General features: G+C 42.4%; 1 protein-coding gene across 4 annotated transcripts in view; it reads left to right on the top strand.

The window, feature by feature from the left end:
* Positions 1–21,193, top strand: part of ARHGAP35 (Rho GTPase activating protein 35) — a 103,626-nt gene that overhangs the window by 67,856 nt on the left and 14,577 nt on the right. The window contains exon 4 of one of the 4 annotated variants that reach the window (XM_039510545.1): positions 2,759–2,867. The exons of the other annotated variants lie outside the window; for them this stretch is intronic. Coding sequence (XP_039366479.1) covers positions 2,759–2,847 — 89 coding nt within the window. The 3' untranslated portion in view covers positions 2,848–2,867. Of the gene's footprint in view, positions 1–2,758; positions 2,868–21,193 lie in introns of those variants that run through there. 4 annotated transcript variants of the gene reach the window in all.

Below are 21,193 nucleotides of genomic sequence, written 5' to 3'. Positions count from 1 at the left end.
TGTTGGCTCCAAAAATCCCCTCTCCCCCTCCCCTGTCACACTAGACCCCCTCCCAGCCCTCCCGCCTCCTGTCACACTAGACCCCCCTCCAGCCCCCCTCTTTTGAAAAGCACGTTGTGGCCACTTGAATGCTGGGATAGCTGCCCATAATGTATCACTCCCAACAGCGCTGGAAATGCTGCAAATGTGGCCACACACCAGCGCTGGTAGCTGTGAGTGTGGCCTCAACAGCTGGATGACCAGCCTGCGCCAGCGCTGCAAACCGTAAGTGTAGCCAAGCCCTAAGATTGTATCTAACAATGTAAAGACTTGGACTCTCTAGTACTTTAACATTTGCCATTTACATCTGTTACCCGTCATCTTTTACTTGGATTCTGTTGACCCTTCAGTAAAATCTGTTTTGCACCCCATCCTTTATTGTATAGAATTCTGTGATGTAAAGAATGGGGTTCTCAGTGCTGAAAATAGAGCTCAGCAGTGATCCTGGACTATACAATCAAAGCTGGTCTCCATTCAGCATTTAAAGACGGAAAATCATTTTGAAATCTGCATTTTAAGAGCTTTATGTACACAGCATGTTCAGACAAGATGCAGACTGATTGTCATGTGGTATAGCAAAATATCATTGTCTTGAATTCAGATTTTCTATCCGTCTTTGCTGCCCACATGGTTGATTTGTGGGTGATCCCAATTGGTGGAAATCAGGTTCTAGAAGAGTGCTACGAAAACTCTCTAGTAATATCTTAAAAAAAAAAAAAGTGGGGGAGTTTTATGACCAGATACCTGAGTTTAAGCTGTTTTTTCTGACTATTTTCTTCTGTTGTGGTAATTTTCTAGTCCTGCTCTCAGCCATTAATTTATTCCTGAAACATTGACCTCAATGCTTTGGCTTCAGTTCTTTTCACACATTCGCTTTGGCCAGTTGGCTCCTAGGCTTCAGCATACAAACCAATACCCCGATATAACGCGACCCGATGTAACACGAATTCGGATATAATTGGGGGGGGAGGGATAACTCAGTGGTTTGAGCATTGGCCTGCTAAACCCAGGGTTGTGAGTTCAATCCTTGAGGGAGCCATTTAGGGAACTGGGGTAAAAATCTGTCTGGGGATTGGTCCTGCTTTGAGCAGGGGGTTGGACTAGATACCTCCTGAGGTCCCTTCCAACCCTAATCTTCTATGATTCTATGATAATGCAGTAAAGCAGTGCTCCGGGGGCAGGGCTGCGCGCTCTGGCAGATCAAAGCAAGTTCAATATAACACGGTTTCACCTATAACGCGGTAAGATTTTTTTGGCTCCCAAGGACAGCGTTATATTGGGGTAGAGGTGTAGTTGAGACTTGTGCCAAGTATGTATGCCCCTTCGTCCGCATCGTATCTTCTTCTCTTGTTCTTGTTTTAACTTAGACTGTAAATTCTTCAGATTGGAGATTCCCATTTTTATTTTCTATACTTCATACATCATGTTGGTGTAGCTCAACATGTCTAAGTTCCCTTTAAGCTGTGCGGCTGTGCAGCAGCCTATTTCGCGCTGCACAGGCACTCAAGGGACCCACCTGTCCGTGACCAGCCGGGGGAGGGGTGGCCCGAACCCAGCCCCGGCCCGGACCAGCCGGGATGAGTGGCACCCTCCCCTACCCCGAACCCAACATTGGCCCAGACCTGCCGCGGCAAGGGGAGGGGCGCCTATCCTGTGGCTCCAGCCCTGGAGCTGCCGCAGCAGGGAGAGAGCTGGGGGGAGTCCTCTCTCCCCGCTGTAGCCCTGGAGCACCCTCCTGCACCCCAAACCCCTCATCCCTGGCCCCACCCTAGAGCCTGCACCACCAGCCAGAGCTCTCACCCCCTGCTTCCCAAACCTCTGCCCCAGCCCTGAGCCCCTCATCCCTGGCCCCACACTGGAGCCCTCACCCCAACCCTCTGCCCAGCCCTGAGCCCCTTCCCATACTCTGAACCTCCCCACCCCCACTCATGTGCGGAATGAATTTTGTTATGTGCACCAATATGAAAGTGATGTGTCTCACATCACCTCCATATTGGTGCACATAAAATTCATTCTGCACATGGGTGGGAAAAATTAGAGGGAACGCTGCAGTCTATACATAGCAATCAACTGGGTGCACCTGAACCTGTGTTGGAGCTTGAGCTGCTACAAAATCAATTGTGGGATCCTGAGGAGCCTAAACCATTGCAAAATGTCTGTAATAAATGGGAGGTGGTGGACACTGTTGAGGTCTTATTCTAGTAGAGTGGTGGTGGTGTCTGAAAAAGTTGGAAACTGCTGTTTTAAGCTACCAGTTATCAATTTTAGGGAACTTTCTTCTGACATTTGTCTCCCCCTGAACCCTATGTCCTGCAAGAAGCGTTTGCTTGCCTCTGACAACAAGCAGAGCCTCTCCCGGCTCTGAAATTCTAGCAGCCATTTAAAGAGCTTAGTAGTCAATGAAGCAGTTTGAACAATGATTTGAAAGTGGTTTTGTGTGAATAAGAAATACATGATAAATGAATGATTCATGGCAATCCAGACAAAACTTCTCCTCTAATGATAGTGTTGGGCTGGGTTTGGCAGCAGCCCACCAAATCAACTGTATTGTTTTAGATCAAAACACTGAGATCTATCATTTGTAGAGATGAGAAATTTACATATCTGGTTTGCTCTGTGCAGTCCTTTATTTCACTAAACAGATCTCTTTCGGCCTCTGGAGAGCTCAGTGAATGAAACTTGCACTTGAGGTCTCAGTAATGTGTCATTCTTTTGACAGGTAATTGGGTTAGATCTGAATGGTTCTGTGGCCATGGGACAGTCACCATGCTAATATCCTACTGCGGTTACCACTGTTTTCCCACATAGAGGACTTTTTGACTTTGCACAGCTACAGAATGAAATATTTCAAATAAATGACAATTTTTTGACTTCATCCTCCTACATCAGTGATTCTCAAACTTTTTCACAGGTGATCCCTTTCACATAGCAAGCTTCTGAGTCCGACCCCTCCCCCCAATCAATTAAAAATGTGTTTTTATATATTTAGCACCCTTATAAATGCTGGAGGCAAAGCGGGGTTTGGGGTGGAAGCTGACAGCTCGCAACCCCCTATGTAAGAACCTTTCGACGCCCTAAGGGGTCCTGACCCCCAGTTTGAGAACCCCTGCCCTACATTTAAAATGTTTCCTCCATTTCTGGATGATGGAAACATGATTTTGCTTAAATGTGAAGACTGATGCATTCATTTAAATATTTCAGAGGGGTAGCCATGTTAGTCTCCTCTATAAGTAAAAACAACGAGGAGTCCTTGTGGCACCTTAGAGACTAACAAATTTATTTGGGCATAAGCTTTTGTGGGCTATAACCCACTTCATCAGAAGCATGGAGTGAAAAATACAGTAAGCAGGTATAAATACACAGCACATGAAAAGATGGGAATTGCCTTACCAAGTGGGGGGTCAGTGCTAACGAGGCCAATTCAGTTAGGGTGGATGTCAGCTGTTGGGAATGGGCTACAAGAAGGGGTGAATGGGTGCCTGCTCCCAAGTTTGAGATTTGTGTTGTCCGAGGCAGCTAGGAAAGCATGGAGCCAGGGAGAGGGGAGGTTGATGAAGGGAGGGAGGTACACAGATGGCTGTATCTTCCCAGGAAAGGCACAACAACCAGTAGCAAGTTTGCATAAATAAAGATGCAAATTTCTTTTGTAGGTTTTAGTAACTGATTCTACGTTTTAAACTCTGGCCTAATGGAGCCTGAATAGATGACTAGTTCTGAGGAAAGGTGTGCATACTTCTAGGTCGATGACAGATGGCCATTGTAACTGTCTGTTAGAGATTTCACTCAGTTTACTGTACAGTGATTATTCAGGAAGTTTAAAATCAAGACTACTGCTTGATCAGAGTGACAATGGTAGTTCAGGAAGTATGAAGTTAAATACCAAACAAGGCAAGGCTTTGAGCCAGTAAATGTTTCAGTGAATACTCTCACAGTGGGGGTCTTGTGATAACATCAGGGCTACCGAGATTTGTCTTCAGTGTTATTCGGTGTCAGAGCTTATTCTGAAAGACTGCTAATTCATTACAGTCCTGTTGATACTGGCCAGAGAAAAGTTAACCCTTCTAGTGAGCAGTGGCTTTTTAAAACATTTTTCTTGCTTGAAAATTGCTAACAGGTTTTGACAATCAGTGCACCCAAGCAAGGGTTAATTCCTTCTTGTACTGATTCGGTGAGAGGAAAAATATGAAAAGAAATTCTTTAAAAATCACTGACACTAAAATGACTCCTTAATTATGCATGTCAATTACTACAGGGCAGAGTTAAGATTGTTTGGATGTCTTAACTGCATTTCTTGCACCTTACAGTAACATATTCGGATTTCTTTTAAGTATAACCTTAACTTTGAATTTCCTGGGTTTATAATGCCTGATTCTAGGATAATTACAACAGCTTTGTCATATTTTTTACCTTTAAATTATTGATAATACTCTCTGCCTTAATGTATATTTAGATATTATATACAGTTTAAAATCTCTAGTTTCATTCCAAGCAGTGCAGGTTGTTTCTAGTGTATTTAATGTAGCCAAAACCTGCTGCAGTTCTTCTCAAACGGATTAAAAATAATGTCCACCGCCATGTATAGGGAGTGAAGTGTTCTATGAACCATCTAGGAGAGTGCTAACTAGTACAATTCCTCTGTCTATGTGCTGGAAGTGAAGAGGGAATTAAACAAGCTGTTAGCTTCCTCAGACATTTCTTAACATGAGAGACTTTATCCAGCACGGTCCTTTTCAAATGCATGAAAACATAGAAAGATTAATGTAGATTCTAAGGAGATCTGTACACAAAGCTCAAAAAGATGTCACTTTACCGTCACTGACACATCATGAAAAAATGTTGCTAAATCCGTTTTGAGACAATTCTGCAGATTATAGTGTTGCAGCAGCAAATTGGGGTTGAGGTAGAACTTTCATTCTAAACCTCCATTTACAGGCACTTGGGGGTTTGTTGTTGTTTGTTGGTTGTTTTTTGAAAACTGACTCATCAGACTGATATTTCCCATGTTAGTTCTCGGTTTAACACATGGATTTTTTTCAAGTGTGTGTAAAATGTTTGCTGAAATTCCCCTCCGTTTTCTTTGTGTTCGGGTAATTCAAAATGTTCATTAAAACTTCAGATTTGCTATGAGCATAGTCCTCCATGAGGAAAAGTGCCTATAACATCCTTGAAGAATTGTCATTTATAAATCAAATTGTGGATTAGAGTAATGGATGTTCTCTTTTTAGCTTTTTCTAAGTGTGTGTGTGTATAAATCTTCTGTATATAGAGCTTTTTTCAACCTGGTATACCTTGGATCATACAAAGAGCACATAACTTGGCTAGGAAATGCTCTTATGAAACGGGAATTGTGAATATCTGTATCTGCATTTTGTTTTAAATTCAGGAGAACCGATTTAAGGGTCTCCTCTGTGTATACCCATGTCTCAGTTAAACAAGCATCCCATGTAAACGGTTTATGCAGTACTGAATTTTACCGCTCATTTAATTTGGCTGAAGCCTGATTACAATTAATGTACATTTTATTAGTGCATAAAACGATTAGCTTGTAATTTAAAATATAAAATTAGTAAAATGAACATAGCCAGTGCATTTCTGGTCCTTTCCTGATTCACTGAAACATGCTGAAAATTAAGCCGCAAGCAAATTGTGACTTTTAACTGCCACATTAACACTTGTAATTGTCATTGACAGTGTTTTAGGCTGAAAATCACCACAACAAAGTGGATTGAGCAATTAGTTGTCCTGTTAAGTGACAAAACACTTATTCTGTTCAGTGAGAGAAAAATCAGTTATTTGCGGATTGACATATTAAAATTGGCTTTCTTGTTATCCATGCCTTGTTAGGAAAATAGGAATTGCCAGATTGGATCAGACCCATGATCCATCTAGTCCAGTGTCCTGTCTCTGACAGTGCTTACCACCACATGTTCAGAAGATAGAGCAAGAATCTACACAGTGGGCAGATAGTGGGTAATCTGCACCCCATTAAGGTCCCATCCTAATCCCTCATTGTCAAATTGGTTTAATCTCTGAAGCATGAGATTTTATATCCCTTCCAATACTTCATGTTACCATTAACTATGGATATTCTTGTTATCCATACAAGTGTTCAATTCACCTTTTGATCTTGCTAATTCTTGGCCTTGGCGATGCCCTTTGGCAATGAGTTCCACGGCTTTATCATGCATTATTTTTAATATTAATTATGCATTTTTTTTGTTTTCATCAAAAAGGTTAGCAGGGATTGGGCAGCTAATACAGTGAACATCGGTGTCAGTGGCATGAGATCTGAGGCTAAAATAGGGAAAGAATGAGTTAAGGATTATGTAGGTCTTGTCTACATTAGAAAATTAGGTCAACCCAGCTACATCGCTCAGGGGTTTGAAAAATCCACAACCCTGGGTGACATAGTTAAGTTGACCTAAATCCCCTTGTAGACAATGGCAGTTCAATGGACGAATTCTTCTTTCGACCTAGCTATCCCCTCTTAGGGATGTGGATTATCTCTGCTGATGGAAGAACTACCTGACATAGGTAGTGTCTACACTGAGGCTACATCTACACTACCGCCTATGTTGGCAAAATTTATGTTGCTTGGGGCATAAATATTCCATCCCCCTGAAGTTACATCGACATAAGCGCTAGTGTGCACAGTGCTATGTTGGCGGCAGAGCTTCTTCCACCGACATAGTTTATGCTGCTCATGGGGTTGGTTTTTTTATGCCACCGGGAGAGCTCTCTCCCATCCACAAAGTGTCTTCACCACACGCGCTGCAGCGGTGCCACTGCAGCACTGTAAGTCTAGACATGCCCTGAGTGTTACAGTGGTGCAGCTGTGCTGCTGAAGCAAAGTAAGTGAAGACAAGCCCTGAGACAAATTAGATGTCTTCAGGTTGGCACCTTAGAATACTTAAGGAACTGGCTGAAGAGATCTTTGAGGCATTAGTGATTATCTTTGAGATCTCATGGAGGACAGGAGAGATTTTAGAGGACTGGAAAAGGGCAACTATAATACTTACCTATAAAAAGGGAAATAAGGACAGCCCACAGAATTATAGGCCAATCAACTTAATTTTGGCACTTGGAAAGAAATAGAAGTAAAAATCAAGCAATCAGTTTGTAAGCACCTAGAATATAGTAACAGTCAGCATGGATTTGTCAAGAACAAATCAAGTCAAACTAACCCACTTGTCCCCAAACTGGGACGCGCTTCCCTAGGCAAGTACAGAGGAACGTCTGGAGGGGCGCAGCGAGGCCTGGGCCAGCCCCCATGGGGGGGTGGGGTGGGAGCGTCGCCTGACTCTACTTTGACCCCTGCCCCAGTTGTGGCCATGGCCCGGCCGCAACTCTGCTTGGGGGTGGGGCGGTAAGTGGGAGAGGAAGCGCAGACACGTTCTATTACTGGTAAGGGGGGTGTGAGGGGAAAAGTTTGAGGACCATGGAACTAACCTAATATCCTCCTTTGACAGGGTAACAAGCCTTGTCGATGGGGGGAAGCAGCAGCACCTAGAGGCTACAATGGAGATTGAAGGAACCCCATAATATGTATTAGTACATTGCCAGGCACAGCGGGATTCAGCCTGGTACTTGTCTTTAGGTGTACTCACAATGTAAATAACAATTGTGGTGGTAATTGTACATACACATATGAAGAGATGATCCATTATTAGTAACCTTTATCCTTCCTTAATGCGTACGAAGGCATGCATCCATCCGACGAAGTGGGTATTCACCCACGAAAGCTCATGCTCCAAAACGTCTGTTAGTCTATAAGGTGCCACAGGACTTTTTGCTGCTTTTACAGATCCAGACTTACACGGCTACCCCTCTGATACAAAGGAAAAGGTAGTTTTGGGTATTGGAGAGTTTAAACATTTGATGCGTCCGTATCTTGTATTGTGCCAAAGATGACCAGGATTTTCAGACAGTATTTCACACTGTCAGCATTGGTAACTTTTTAAGAAACCATTTTCTGAAATTTTCCTGTAATTGCCAAAACCTTATAAACATAAAATGTCTGTCAGGTTTTGGAATAATAGAACTGAATTTGGACTCATAGAGCTGAGACCTAGTAAGAAGGTAACAGAATCCAAAAGACCAAACTGTGCACTAAGACAGGCAGATGATTTTATATAGATTCATAGATTCTAGGACTGGAAGGGACCTCGAGAGGTCATCGAGCCCAGTCCCCTGCCCTATCTGTCTTCAAATTTCAGGATTGCATAATCCAGTTCGTTCCCTTAAAATGGGACCAAATTCATCCTTTGTGTAATTCCATTTATTTTAGTGGAGTTACAGCAGGAATGAATTTAGTCCATAGTCTCTGTTCACAGCAATGGCCTTTCTATGGGTGTACAGAATTGTGGGATGAATAACAGAGGAAATGGTAGGCGGGCTCACAGTTGTGTTGTCACTAGACAGATTACACGTTTTAATACAATAACCATGTCTTGGCAACATTGTACTGCCTATGATTGCTCAGTCTGTGCTAGAATTCATCAGCAACTTATTAACGGAATCCTAAAGTACTACTTCACACTCTTCCAAGAGAGTGCTACTTAGAGAGAATACAGTAACTTTCATGCCATAGTCTCAGGTTTGTTTGCTAAATTTAATCTAATTTTTAGTGTTCACCATTGTAGAGATCAAAGTGTATTAGAAGGAGGCCTATCTTTTTTTAATTTAGAGAAAAATGGTCTTGTGGTAAAGCCTCTTGATTGGGACTTGGCAGACCTGTGTTCAGTATGAAACCCTACCAGACTTCCTGTGTGATCTGAAGAAAATCACTTAATCTCTCTCGGGTCAGTTCCCAATTTGTAAAACGTTGATAATAGGTCCTTTGTTTGTAAGCTCTTGGGGGCAGGGACTGCCCCGTACTTTATACAGCACTCATCACAACCTTGGTCTCAGTTGGGGCCTCTAAGGTAATACCATAATACAAATAAATAAAATTTAGGGTAGTTCCACTCTGGCAGTCAGTTTGCCTTTTAATAGATAATGTATAAGTGATTGAACTAGCAAAATTTATAAACTGTTGTTGCATTATTTCTAATGGTGGTGAAAAAAGGTATTAAAATCTATAGTTCCTTTCAGTATTCTGCATTTTAATGAGCTTATTAGTGGTGCCTCTTTTGAAAAAATATTGAAATATAATTTGGGATAAAACATGGGATTAAGCTGAGTTGAAAAACGTCAGTAATGTTGACATAGCATGTAGCATTTTTTCTGTGGTTTTAAGGTATGGTTTAAATGATACTTTGAGATATGCTCGTGTGTAATTAAGAAAAGATCAAATTAGCTTTAATATAATATAATAGGAAAAATTCCTAACAGTGAGATCTAATAATTTGTGGAATATTCTCCCATGAGATATGATCAATGTTCCATCACTTGTGGAAACCTCACTGTAGACAGGAGCAATCCTGCTTTGGTCTCAGAGCATTTCACTGTATGCAGCTATGAAATCCTTGATGTGATAAGCCAGTTTCTATGGAGACCAGTATTTGGAATAGATCAAAGGATCTCAAACTGTGGTCCGTGGATCACCACTGGTCCACAAGCTCTATTCAGGTGGTCTGCAGATAGTTTCCTCTAAGGTGTGCGCCTGGGCGGCCGCACGTGAGAGAATGAAGGGCCACGCGCTAATTAGTGGAGCCGCTCAGGCGTGGCTCCACTAATTAGGTGCCCGGACCCTGGAGAAGACTCATATGTAAGGCGAGGTGGTGGCCTTGGGGGCAGTGGGATGAGAAGACAGGGCGGGTGGAATTTGGGATGTGCAGGTCTGCGGCGGCCAGAGAAAGAGGCGACTTTCCCCAGGTCCAGGGATGCGGCTGCCAGGGAGACACCTCCCCTCCTTCCCAGCCCCAGCTCAGGGGCTGCTGTGGCAGAGGAGAGGAGGAGAGACCCCCCACCTTCCCAGCCCTAGCTCGGGGGTTGCCGCAGCAGGGGAGAGAGGGCACATCCATTGCATTAGAAAGGTAAGACTACTGATATTAAAATGTGAGTTGTGTGCTTTTATTTGTAGAACAGAAAAGGTTTATTAAATTTTTTTATATAGCGCTTTTATCCAAAGCACTTTACAAAGTTAGCTAACTGTACAAACAACATTTGGAAAGATCATCAAGTGGTCTGCCGAGACCCTCAGCAATTTTCAAGTGGTCTGCGAAAAAAAAAGTTAATTCCTTGAGTAGATGCAGCTGTGTATTCCACTTAGGCATGTGTGGAGAATTTTGCCTAGCAGGGGCAGCATTCCCGCCTCATGGCCATAGCCCTAGTACCCGTTTCGTGTTAGCGTTAGTTAAGTGTTGACCTGGTGATGCTCTCACTGGGATTTTTAAACATTGTTTGGTATGTGGAGGGGCAGTTCATAACAGCAGTCCAACATGCAGCGCTTGCTGTGCTTGGGCAAGGCTGAGAGTGCTGGCGTTTCACCCTCTGGAGCCGACGCCTCTCTGAAGAGAGGGAGGAGCCATTCTCCATTGAGTGCACTGAGGAAAAGGTCACAGAAGACCAATCAAGACTGTGATAAGCCAATGTCTTTGGAGACCAGTATTTGAAATACATAATACTACAGTAGAACCTCAAAGATACGAACACCAGAGTTTTAAAAAAATTTCAAGTATTGTACTGTGCCTGTTTTGCATCTTAAAGGTAGGCACATCTGGGCTGCCTGTGCCCACCCGACCCCCAGCCCCACTCGCAGGGCAGCCACTTACTACAAGACGCTGGGGCTGAGCCAGCAGAGCAGGAGCAGCACTGGGGTCTGTGCAGCTTTCCCCCCTCCAGCCCCCAACCAGGAAGAGGACACATTGTTTTTACCCCCCCGTCTCCCAGCCAGGAGGGGCACATGCTGTTTACACACACCCACACCCACTGCTGGAGGGGGACAAGCTTGCAAACTCAAGCCAGGGCTGACTAGGTTGTTTAGCTGCTGCTGAATCCTGGCTGGAGTCTCAGCTGTTGGATCTGAAGCCTGAACTGGGCTTTGTTCAGAGTTTCAAACATTTTAGAGTTACAACCTCCATTCCTGTTCTACTGTAAACACTAAAAACACCTTAAGGTTCTGGTTAATGAAATCAACGAGGAGTACAGTGACACCTTAAAGACAAACAGATTTATTTGGGCATAAGCTTTCATGGATAACAAGCCCACTTCTTCAGATGCCCCCTGATACTTGTTAATGAAATGTTGTTAATGTGTTAAACTTTGGTTCATTAATGCTGCTGATTGTGTCTGGATGAGAACATTGCAGAGGTGAACCTCCTTGAGACAGGAGGGGTCTTGCAGCATACACTTGCATCTCTAGTGATGTGTTGTGGAGACAGAATAGCAGTCAGCCCTCTCTTTCAGAGGGTGAATATAGTGTTGTAGAGAAAGGGAGAAGAGTACTGATGAGGAAATAAAATCTTTATGGGCATTCTAACAAGTTCACACTTTAGGATTCAGAGTGTCTCACATACTTGGCAGACTGTTTACTCCCAGCTGCTTTTACACTTCATCACTCAGGGCTTGTCTTCACTTGAAACGCTACAGTGGTGCAGCTGCATCACTATAGCACTTCAGTGTAGACACTACCTATCATGGGCGGTGCATGAAGCACCCCCATCCCCTGCCAGAGCCCCCCGACCGTGGCCGCCAGCCCCTGCCTCAGGCTAGTTCCGGGAGGGCGGGTGGTGCGGCCCCAGCCTTCCCAATCCTGGAGTGCCGGGAGGCCAAGTGGGGCCACTACGTAGGAGGAGTTGCAGAGGAGTCCTGGTGGTGGAGCGTGGGCAGGGCCACACCTGTCTGTTTTGGAAGGCGCAGCCTCCCCTAGCCTATGATACTCGCCGCCTATGCTACCTATATGCCAATATGAGGGGTTCTTCTGTTGGCATAGATAATCCACTTCCCCTGCAGGTGATATTAGTCCTGTCGACCTTCTGCTGTCTACCCAGGGATTGGGTTGGCTTAACGATGTCGCTCAGGGGGGTAGATTTTTCACACCCCAGCGCAATGTAGCTGGGTCAGCCTAACTTTTTAGTGTTGGCCTTATTCTCTTTTATTATTTTGATATCTGTATCTGTTGATTCAAATACTTTAATTCTTGAATCAACAGACCCATAACAAATGGTGTTGAAATAGTAGAGACTATAGTCCAAGAGAAATGTTCTACACCGTGAAAAAGTGCAGAGCAGAAATACTCAGGACATCAGCATGCAGATCTGGTTTACCTAGGGCATGCTTATGGCTTATCTATACTTGGAAGCTTACCAAAATAGCTATTCTCAAATGTTTATTCCAGAATAGCAATTTTGGTAAATTTTGTAAGTGTAGACAAGTTCGGTGCTATAGAAAATGGATGCTGAGATAGAAAGAGATTTGGTAATGTGGTTATTTTAAAGATGTCTGAAGATGTGCATTTCCGTACTAACTGCCGAGATCACTGAAACGGTTTCTGGTTTACATCAGGACATGCGTTCAGAAACTCCCCAGCATATATTATCTGTAATGGGAGGCACAGAAAGAACCAACCAGATGTCAAATCCATATAATGCCACAGACACGGTGTGATGTTTGCACCTCTGCTCTTCCTAACCTAGGGATTTATGACACAGCTGGCTGTGTACACAATGCCTTTTCTAATTTATAGAGTGACAGCATCTGGTCGCCTGGCTGGCAGTCATCAAGATTGTCATAACAGACTGAGTAGATATCGCAAGTCCATGTTTCAGTGAAAGAAGGCGGCGTATTGCCAGAAGTTGACACACTTACGCTTTAGAGAGATCTTTGCTGCCAAAAAGAAATACCCAGTAAAAATGTCTCCTGAGCTGGCTGTCTGACACCTTTCTCTAGTGCTAGGTCCACTCAGAATTTAAAGGAGAAATATGGATTGTGTGCAGAATTTCTGCCTCTGTAAAGGATGAGGGCTGAAAATCCTTTAAATAAGGACACTGGCAAACGTATTTGATGCAGCCAGTTATGAAGCACCAACTAATGTAAATAAAAATGGCAAAAGGTAATGGATGGCGAGGAGAATAAATCTGGCCTGCTCTGGATGACTCTTTGGAGGATGATTTAATACCAGAGCAGAATATTTTTCTTGTCAGCTCCTAATATTCTATATTTAAAACCACTTTGTTAATAAAATTTAAGATTGGGATAGGCCATGTTAGTGTCTACTTGTAAATTTAAGAATGTGTCCTACGTTATATTTTTTGTTTTGTGTGTTATGGCTTATATATCGAATGTGTATAAATATGGACAGATAGTCATAACGGTTTAAAAAAGCAACCGCAGATTTTCACGGAAAATACTGGAGTTAAAATTGAGAAAGTATGAGTACCTTACGGGGAAAAATATAAGTATTCCCTTTGTTCTTCTCTTAGGATCCAATTCAGACCAGGTGTAACTCCATTGGTTCTCATGACCTCTTAACCAAGGACTGAATTTAGCCTGTGTTTCTAAAACTCTGGTCTTTTCTAGAGAGTTTTGTCTGTACTGTATCGAGTCTATTCCTTGTTCTGTTTGTCTTGTGGGTGAGACCCATTTTTCTTTGAGTGTTATATTTTGCGTAGTTACTTCAGGAGACATAGTCAACGCACCATCTAGACAATTTCAGCAAATGAGTGTCAGATGGTCCACCATGTTCTGAACCCTGTACCAATTTTATTTTATGGTTTTGTAATCACATTTCCTATTAAAAAAAAAATCCCTGGTTCTTGTGTAATGGACCCATACAACCCTGGGAAACAGTGGAAGTGACTGTTCAAATTGCGATCAAATATATTAAATATATTTAAAATCCTAGAGCAATATGTTCTTTTAGAAATGAGATGAATGCTTGTGTGAAATTTCTATAATGCTATTAGTTTATGGGCTTAAAATCATGGAAGTTTATTTTTTTTAAAGCAGATTATAAAAAATAGTTTAAAACTAAAAGGAAATATTGCTTTCACACTTGATATCCTGGAGATTTTGAATGTGAGTTTATAATTTAAAGAAGAGCTCTGTGTAAGCCCAAAACTTCTCTTTGAGCAACCTAAGTTGGTCCTATAAAAGATACTACCTCACTGACCTTGTCTCTCTAATATCCTGGGACTAACATGGCTGGGGCAACTCAGCTTATGAAAAAAACCAACCCATTGCTAATGCACAGAACCAGATATCTGCAAATAGCTAGATCTTAATTCAGGTGACTTGCATTTTCATTATAAGACTTATAATGTTTTATAAAACCAAAATTTCAGAAAATAAACTAATGTAGAATATGGTGGTGAAATAACATTACAGGTTTGGATCTTGAAGCGCAAAAACAAGGAAATCCCTTGAGAGGCAAGCTTTAGTGTTTATGGTGATTACAACTTGCCAGGCAGGAAAGAATGAGGAGTGTGTGATTCCTCAAGTGATTGCTGTATGGATTCCACTCTTGGTGTGCATGAGCCTAAGACTGGATTATTTTGGCCAGCAGTGTCTGTTCCAGTGCCCTTGTTGATCTTATGCCCCACCACCCGAGGACATAAACTGTGGAGAAAGTCCTTGTTTCCTTTTTATCACTCTTGAAAGAATCCCTGTGCTATCTGCCTGCTTCTCTGCACACTGTGCTAGTGTTAGTTATTGGTATTGTTAATTAGTCTTAGTCTCTCTGCCCTTTGGCACAAAAAATCTTTAGTCAGTTTATAGTCTAAGATCTCTGCCCCTCCCCTGACCCCCACTATAGGGGCTCTAGCAATGCAAAAGTGAAATCCCCGGAGTTCAAACCCTGCACCTCAAATGAAACTGCAATCATACTTAATGTCAGGCACTCCAGGTGCCTCTTTTTGTTCAGAAATATGACCTCTCCTAAGTAATGTTCTGTATGTCACTGCTTTTCTAAGTGCACTCAAAGCTAGATGTTCATCTAAAATTGTTCCTCATAGAGTGCTTTTTGCTCTATCACAGACACAAGATAAATTTAAAATGACTACCGAGGGACAGATAATAGCCCACATTTCCCTATGTACGGCACTGGATGCATCGGACACAGCGGTGTGTACTATGGCCACATCTGTGGAAGAACATCCTCCTAGCTTCAGTCCTCCGGGATTCCCAGGGAAGTCCAAACCACGACTGAGGACCTTCCCATTAAGGCTAATGAACTTAATTCCAAAATGGATCAGGTTCTCCATTTGCTGAAGGTACTTCAAGAAAACTTTGCATTCTTTGGGACTGTGCAATTCAGCCCCAAGAAGAAAGCTACTGAGAGAAGCAGAGTTTCTTCCAACAGTAACTCTTCTGCCTCTTCACAGTCTGCTTCTTCTGCCAGGCAGCAGGTTTGATGCCAGTGTCAGAGCCTAACAGAACCTCTTGATCTCTTTCTTTCCACCCCTCTTTGGCTTTTTATTTTTGAGAAGCCTGGACTCTGATCACTTCAGACCAGTGTGTCTTGGAAATTGTCAACAAGGAGTATTCTCTCCAATTCCAGTCCCTTCCTACCCTCCTTCCCTGTCCCCTTTCAGGGATCTCATGAGATACTGTTGAAATAAATGGACTTCTGTCTACAACTTGGATCTTTAGAGAAGGAGGTGCTGTTAGAGTTCAGAAGCAGCAGGGGTTTTTATACCCATTATTTTCCCATCCCAAAGAAGAAAGGGAGTTGTTGGCATCCCATTCTGGACCTTCAACAACATGGCAAATTCATCCATCAATTCAAGTTCAGGATGGTGACTTTGGTCTCCATAATTCCTTTGGTAGATTCTCAAGACTGGTTCATGGCTCTTGACCTTCAGCATGCCGTTTTCATGTGTCTGTTCGCCCAACCCACAGGAAATAGTTCAGATTTCTGATAGGAACATCTCACTGCTGGTACAGGATCCTGCCCACTTTGGTCTTTCCACAGCATTGACGGTATTTCACCATGTGCTTGGCACTTATGGCAGCTTGTCCCAGGAAGCATGGGAACCAGGTCTGTCCATGTCTCAACTTCTGGCTGATCTGAGGAAGGTCATGCCAGCAGGTGACCAACTTGATTCACATGACTGTAAGACTCTTCAGTGCATTGGGTCTCAAAGTCAACAGTGAAAAATATATTTATTTCAACTCAGAACATAGTTTTATAGGAGCTGAGTTAGATTCCATGTCAGTGCACATTTACCTTACATAAGAGAGGTTCCAAACTATAGCGAACCTCATCAGCCAGCTTCAGACTCTCCCAGACATCGTAAGAGCAAGCCTTAGACTTCTGGATGAAAGGCCTCATGCACCTATGTGAAGCAGTTTGCTAGCCTTCACCTACATTCCTTACAAAGGTGATTGAAATCAGTGTATCTATCCAGCAGGCACCGCATGGATATATGATGGTCACAGTCCTGCAAGAAGTCATCTCCTTGCTAAACTGGTGGAAATACCCTCTTCAGGTGTGCAAGGGAGTACCCTTCTCTGCAATTCTTCCAACCAAGACACTGGTGACAGATGCCTCCACTGAGGAACAGGGGGATGTGCTCCTTCAAATGTGGGGGATGTGATCCTTCAGGAAGCTAGTCTGCACGTAAATGTCCTGGATCTCGGAGCCATCCACTTGGTATGCAAAATCATTTCAACCTTGACTCCAGGGATCCACAGTCCAGGTGCTCACAGGCAACACCACAGCTGTGCATTATGTCTATAGGCAGGGAGTAGCCAGGTCACCAGCTCTCTGTCTGGAGACCATTCAGCTCTCAACTTGGTGTATTTATCATGCTGAAGGCACTGCATCTTCCAGGCTTTCAGATTCACTAACAGATTATGTCAGCAGACAATTCCCAGACAACCATTAAAGACTCAGTGTTGCAGACCATCTTGGTTGGTTGGGCCTGCTCCATCCTTCGGATGAGGAATGTGAGGATGTCTAGAGCACAGGTGTGTCCCAACAGACTCTGTTGACTAAAACATCTGATCTTGTGCGAGTGGGGCACACACATACCAAGAGTGGAGTCTGTGTGGACAATGCATGTTGAAGAACCGTAGCTACTGTAGGGTAAATAATAGTTCTTTTATCTTTATAGAGTTTTTACTGCTTTTTTGTGAATTTTAAACCCAGAAATTGTCAACCCCTGAAGCTGCTCTAGCAATCTGTTTCTAACTTCTCACAGGCCCTAGTTGGATTAGTTCAGTGTCATCGTAGGTCATTCTTTGTAGCTCTGAAAATTACTCAACAGGTGCATTTTGTGTTTTGTTCTCATTTATGTCGTTTTGTGCTGCTATATTTTTTCAGAACTAATTTAACTTGATTTTTCTCTCTAAGGCTGGATTAAGAGCTCTAGAGACCCTAAATGTCATGAACCTTGCCCCGATGCGATCCTATATATGTAGTATGTGTTTTCCCCCTCAAACTGTATTATGTATATAATTGTCCTCTCTGTGTTTTTTTGCTCCTTTTCATGACTCTACAGACATATCTGTACTAGTGCTTCTTGTGCGGCGCAACTCAGAAAATTGACTTTGCTATCATTTTTCTAGTTGCTAACTAATATGCCTAATGCCTTTTTTTCCCTTCGAGTGATGATCCGGAGAAGAAGAGGTTCTGTCACAGAGATACATTTCAGATATATAGTAAGGCCTAAACATCTGGGAAGCCTTCCCTGATTGAGAAACCAGATTTATTTCTAGTTATCTGGATTATTAAAGGGTTCTTTCATATCTAAATGTCCTGCTAAAAAACCTAGATTATCATGGACTATTATCGCCATGGATGTCTCAACATTTATGAAGGTCTCCAGTGAGTCATTTGATTCTTGGTAGCTAGTGTATTGTATGTGAATCTTACTTTCTGGTTGTAGAAATGTCAGCTGGAAGAATGAAGTGCTTTAGAGAGGCAAGGTATATTTGCATGTTTATCCAAAATTCTTTTCTGAAACAGATTAAGGTTCTACCTTCATTAACTTTTCCCACCACTTGTTTCTAAGATATTTGGCTCACGTAATAAAGGTCTTTTATTGAGAATAAACAAATCTCTTTGGAAAGTCCAACCAGCTTTTTTCTTTGGATTCTAATTCATTAGCTGGGCCTCTAATTAAGGACTATGTTGAAAATGACTTCTGTCTTTCTCTTGTTCTTGCTGATGGGAATGCCACTTAGGCAATGTTAAAGTCCTTTCTACTGGAGGGCTCTCAGCAGCCAGTTTTTGATTGGTGTAGCCACATAAGATATCCCAGGGTAGCCACATTGGGCTCATTATATATCTTTGTCAGATGTTACTGCTGAGAATCTGACAGCAAGAGTGAGAAACGCAGCCGTTCCTACTTCTTAGTATCTTTCAGGATGTTGGTCATTTTGTATTCTCACCTTACTTCCATTATCCGTGAACTTTCTTACAGCTATTGACAAAAACTAATGGGGAGCAAGCATACAAGTGAGGTTATACATGAATTGTGTTGTTGAAAACTCTGCAGCACATATCTTTTAATCTTTTCATTCACTGCCCCGACTAGATTTTAACCAGTGAAAGTCATGTGTTGACACTTACATGAATTACCAGATGTAACCAGTTGGTGCTGCTGGAGCATAGCTTGAGCACTGTTAGGAGCAATAAGGTGGGTCACCCAGAGATTGATGGTTTAGAAGAAGACAAGAGCAGAAGGCAGGTTGCATTAGAAACCTTTGATGAACATAGACCCTGTAATGAGCATGACCCTTATATAAATGATCATGTTGGTTATGGTGCTGTTCTACCTTTTCTGGTGATCTCCCTTTAAAAAGCTTTACCTTTTTATCATAGAAACCCCATGGTGGATTTGTATCCCCATTATTCAGGTACCCATTCATTCTGTGTTTCATTTAAAAATGAATGGATTGATCCTCTCCTCATGCAGTGGATATATACATATCTTGGGAAATCTATTGCCTTTGTATGCAGAGAGGTTATCTTGATTCTTCACAAAATTCATGTCCATATGTTTGAGGATAAATCTGACTGCTTTTTTGCACATTTAGGTACCAGTAATTCTCTCAAATGCAAGCCCTGTCTTACACTGCTGTAGCGCAGCTACCTGGGGGATTTGCATGGATATGGTGCAAAAATTCCCTTCTATGCTGAGACTTCCTACATTGCCAAAACCGATGGAGCTGGACCATGTTAGCAATGGTGAAGACAGGGCTTTGTGCTTTAAAGTCAAGTTACTCCTTGCAGCTTCTTCCCAGGTTTTGTTTCTGTTTATATGAAATTAGTGGTTGATATCAATAATTCAGTTCAGGTCAAATGATGTTTAGCCTGTCTTGATGCTACAGATTTGCGATGTCTGTGTGGCTGGTGTAAAACAGGATTTCGTAAAATAAACATGGAAGTGGATTGCAGGAAATATTAAGTCAGTTAATAAATACTGATGAGACGTGGTGGGTGAGGTCATATCTTTTATTGGACCAACTTCTTTTGGTGAGAGGGAAGCTTTTGAGCTTACCCAGAGCTTTTCTTCAGGTCTGGGAAATGTACTCATGCCATATCGAGGTACAGGTAGAACAGATTGTTTAGCATAAGCCATAAATCCAATGTCTCTATTGAGTCCATGGCTTTTAGTATCTAGCAAAGTTGTGAATTTAAGCTCCCAAGCTCATCTTTTGCAGGTGTAGTGCAGGTTTCCGTTGAGGCTGAGGACTGATGTCAGATATAGAGTGATCGCTTTGTCAAAAGTGTTCACCCACAAATATGGTGTTTTTATCTTCTATGATTTTTTTTCGTGAGAGTTAATCTAGAGCCTAGTAGCAGTGGAGGTGTGGCTACGGGTTTTACATGTGCTGTTTTGGCAAGATCTGGTGCTGCTTTGAGTTGGTGTGTCCTGGTCTCTGGGGCATTTGCTTCTGATAACGAGCTTGGAGAGCATGGGGGGTTGTTTGAAAACCAGAAGAGTCCTCATCCTCAAAGGAAACCCGCATAATACCTTCAAAAGATGATCCTGTGAGCTTAAATTCATGACTTGGTTAGATACTAAAAATCATGGACTGAATAGAGACACTGGATTTATTGCTTATTACAACAATCTATAACTTAACACACACAGAGCTTTTTTCCCCTCCTATGACTGGGAGTTAATGTTAATGGGTCACTTCACTTTGAATGGTAACTTGAAATATGTTAACTTCTTATGCTAAACAATCTGTTCCGCTTTATATTTAGCTATGACAATGAGACTGACTCTATACTAGAAGCATGACATCAGCGGAAACGCTGGTGAAAACGCTTGGCGCCGACGGGAGAGAGCTCTTGCATCAGCATAATAAATCCACCTCCACAAGAGACGGTAGTTATGTCGGCATAATAGAGTCTCTGTACTGGTGCTTAGGTGGGTGTGACTTAGTCACACCCCTGAATGACACAAATTATTCTTGCATAGTGTCAAGTATCAGGAGGTAGCAGTGTTAGTCTATATCCACAAAAACAACAAGAAGTCCAATGGCCACCGGACTCCTCATTTTTATAAATTATTCTGAAGTAAGTGGGAGTGTAATGTAGACCTGGCCTGAGTATATTTCCCAGACCTGAAGAAAAGCTCTGTGTAAGCTCCAAGCTTCTCTCTGTCTCTAACAGAAGTTGGTCCAATAAAAGATATTGTCTCACCCACCTTGTCTCTCTAATATCCTGGGACCAACATGGCTACACCAGTGCATACATTAAATATTGCTGTTGCTCAGTCACGAAAGGGGATGGTTTGAATTTACAAGTTATGTTTGGTTCAATTTTTCATTATATATGTTGTCAGCATTATGCCTCTCGTTTAAGCTACTGGTAATTAATTTGTCATTTACTCTCATTAGCGACTATGGTGGACGGTCATTAAGAGAAGGAGTTACTCATCTTACTTTGTGCTGAGTGGTAATGTTCTGTCAGAAGAAATTAATTGGGGAACAATTGTGGAGCCATCTGCAGTCTTTGCAATCCCATAGTGTCTATTCCCTTTCCATGTACATGTCTGAGCAACGAGTCTTTGGGGGGAAAAAAGAAAGAAAGAGAGAAATTGCCAGAATGTCTGAGACTCTGATGTTCCTTTTGTTTCATGCATTCATTGCTTAGTATTGCCGTAAGGTTCAACAGTACCAGTGTTACTGAAGGCAAGAATGATGCTGGCTTTGTTATGTGTGAGTTTGGTGTGACAGGAATGATTGAGGTCAGATTTGCTAGCAGGAGTTAGGGAGCATGTAGACTTTTAATGACCGTACTAGGCTTTTAAAC

This window comes from Mauremys reevesii, linkage group 22 (assembly GCF_016161935.1).
Source record: "Mauremys reevesii isolate NIE-2019 linkage group 22, ASM1616193v1, whole genome shotgun sequence".
NCBI lineage: Eukaryota > Metazoa > Chordata > Testudines > Geoemydidae > Mauremys > Mauremys reevesii.
This window is presented reverse-complemented; position numbering and strand designations above follow the sequence as displayed.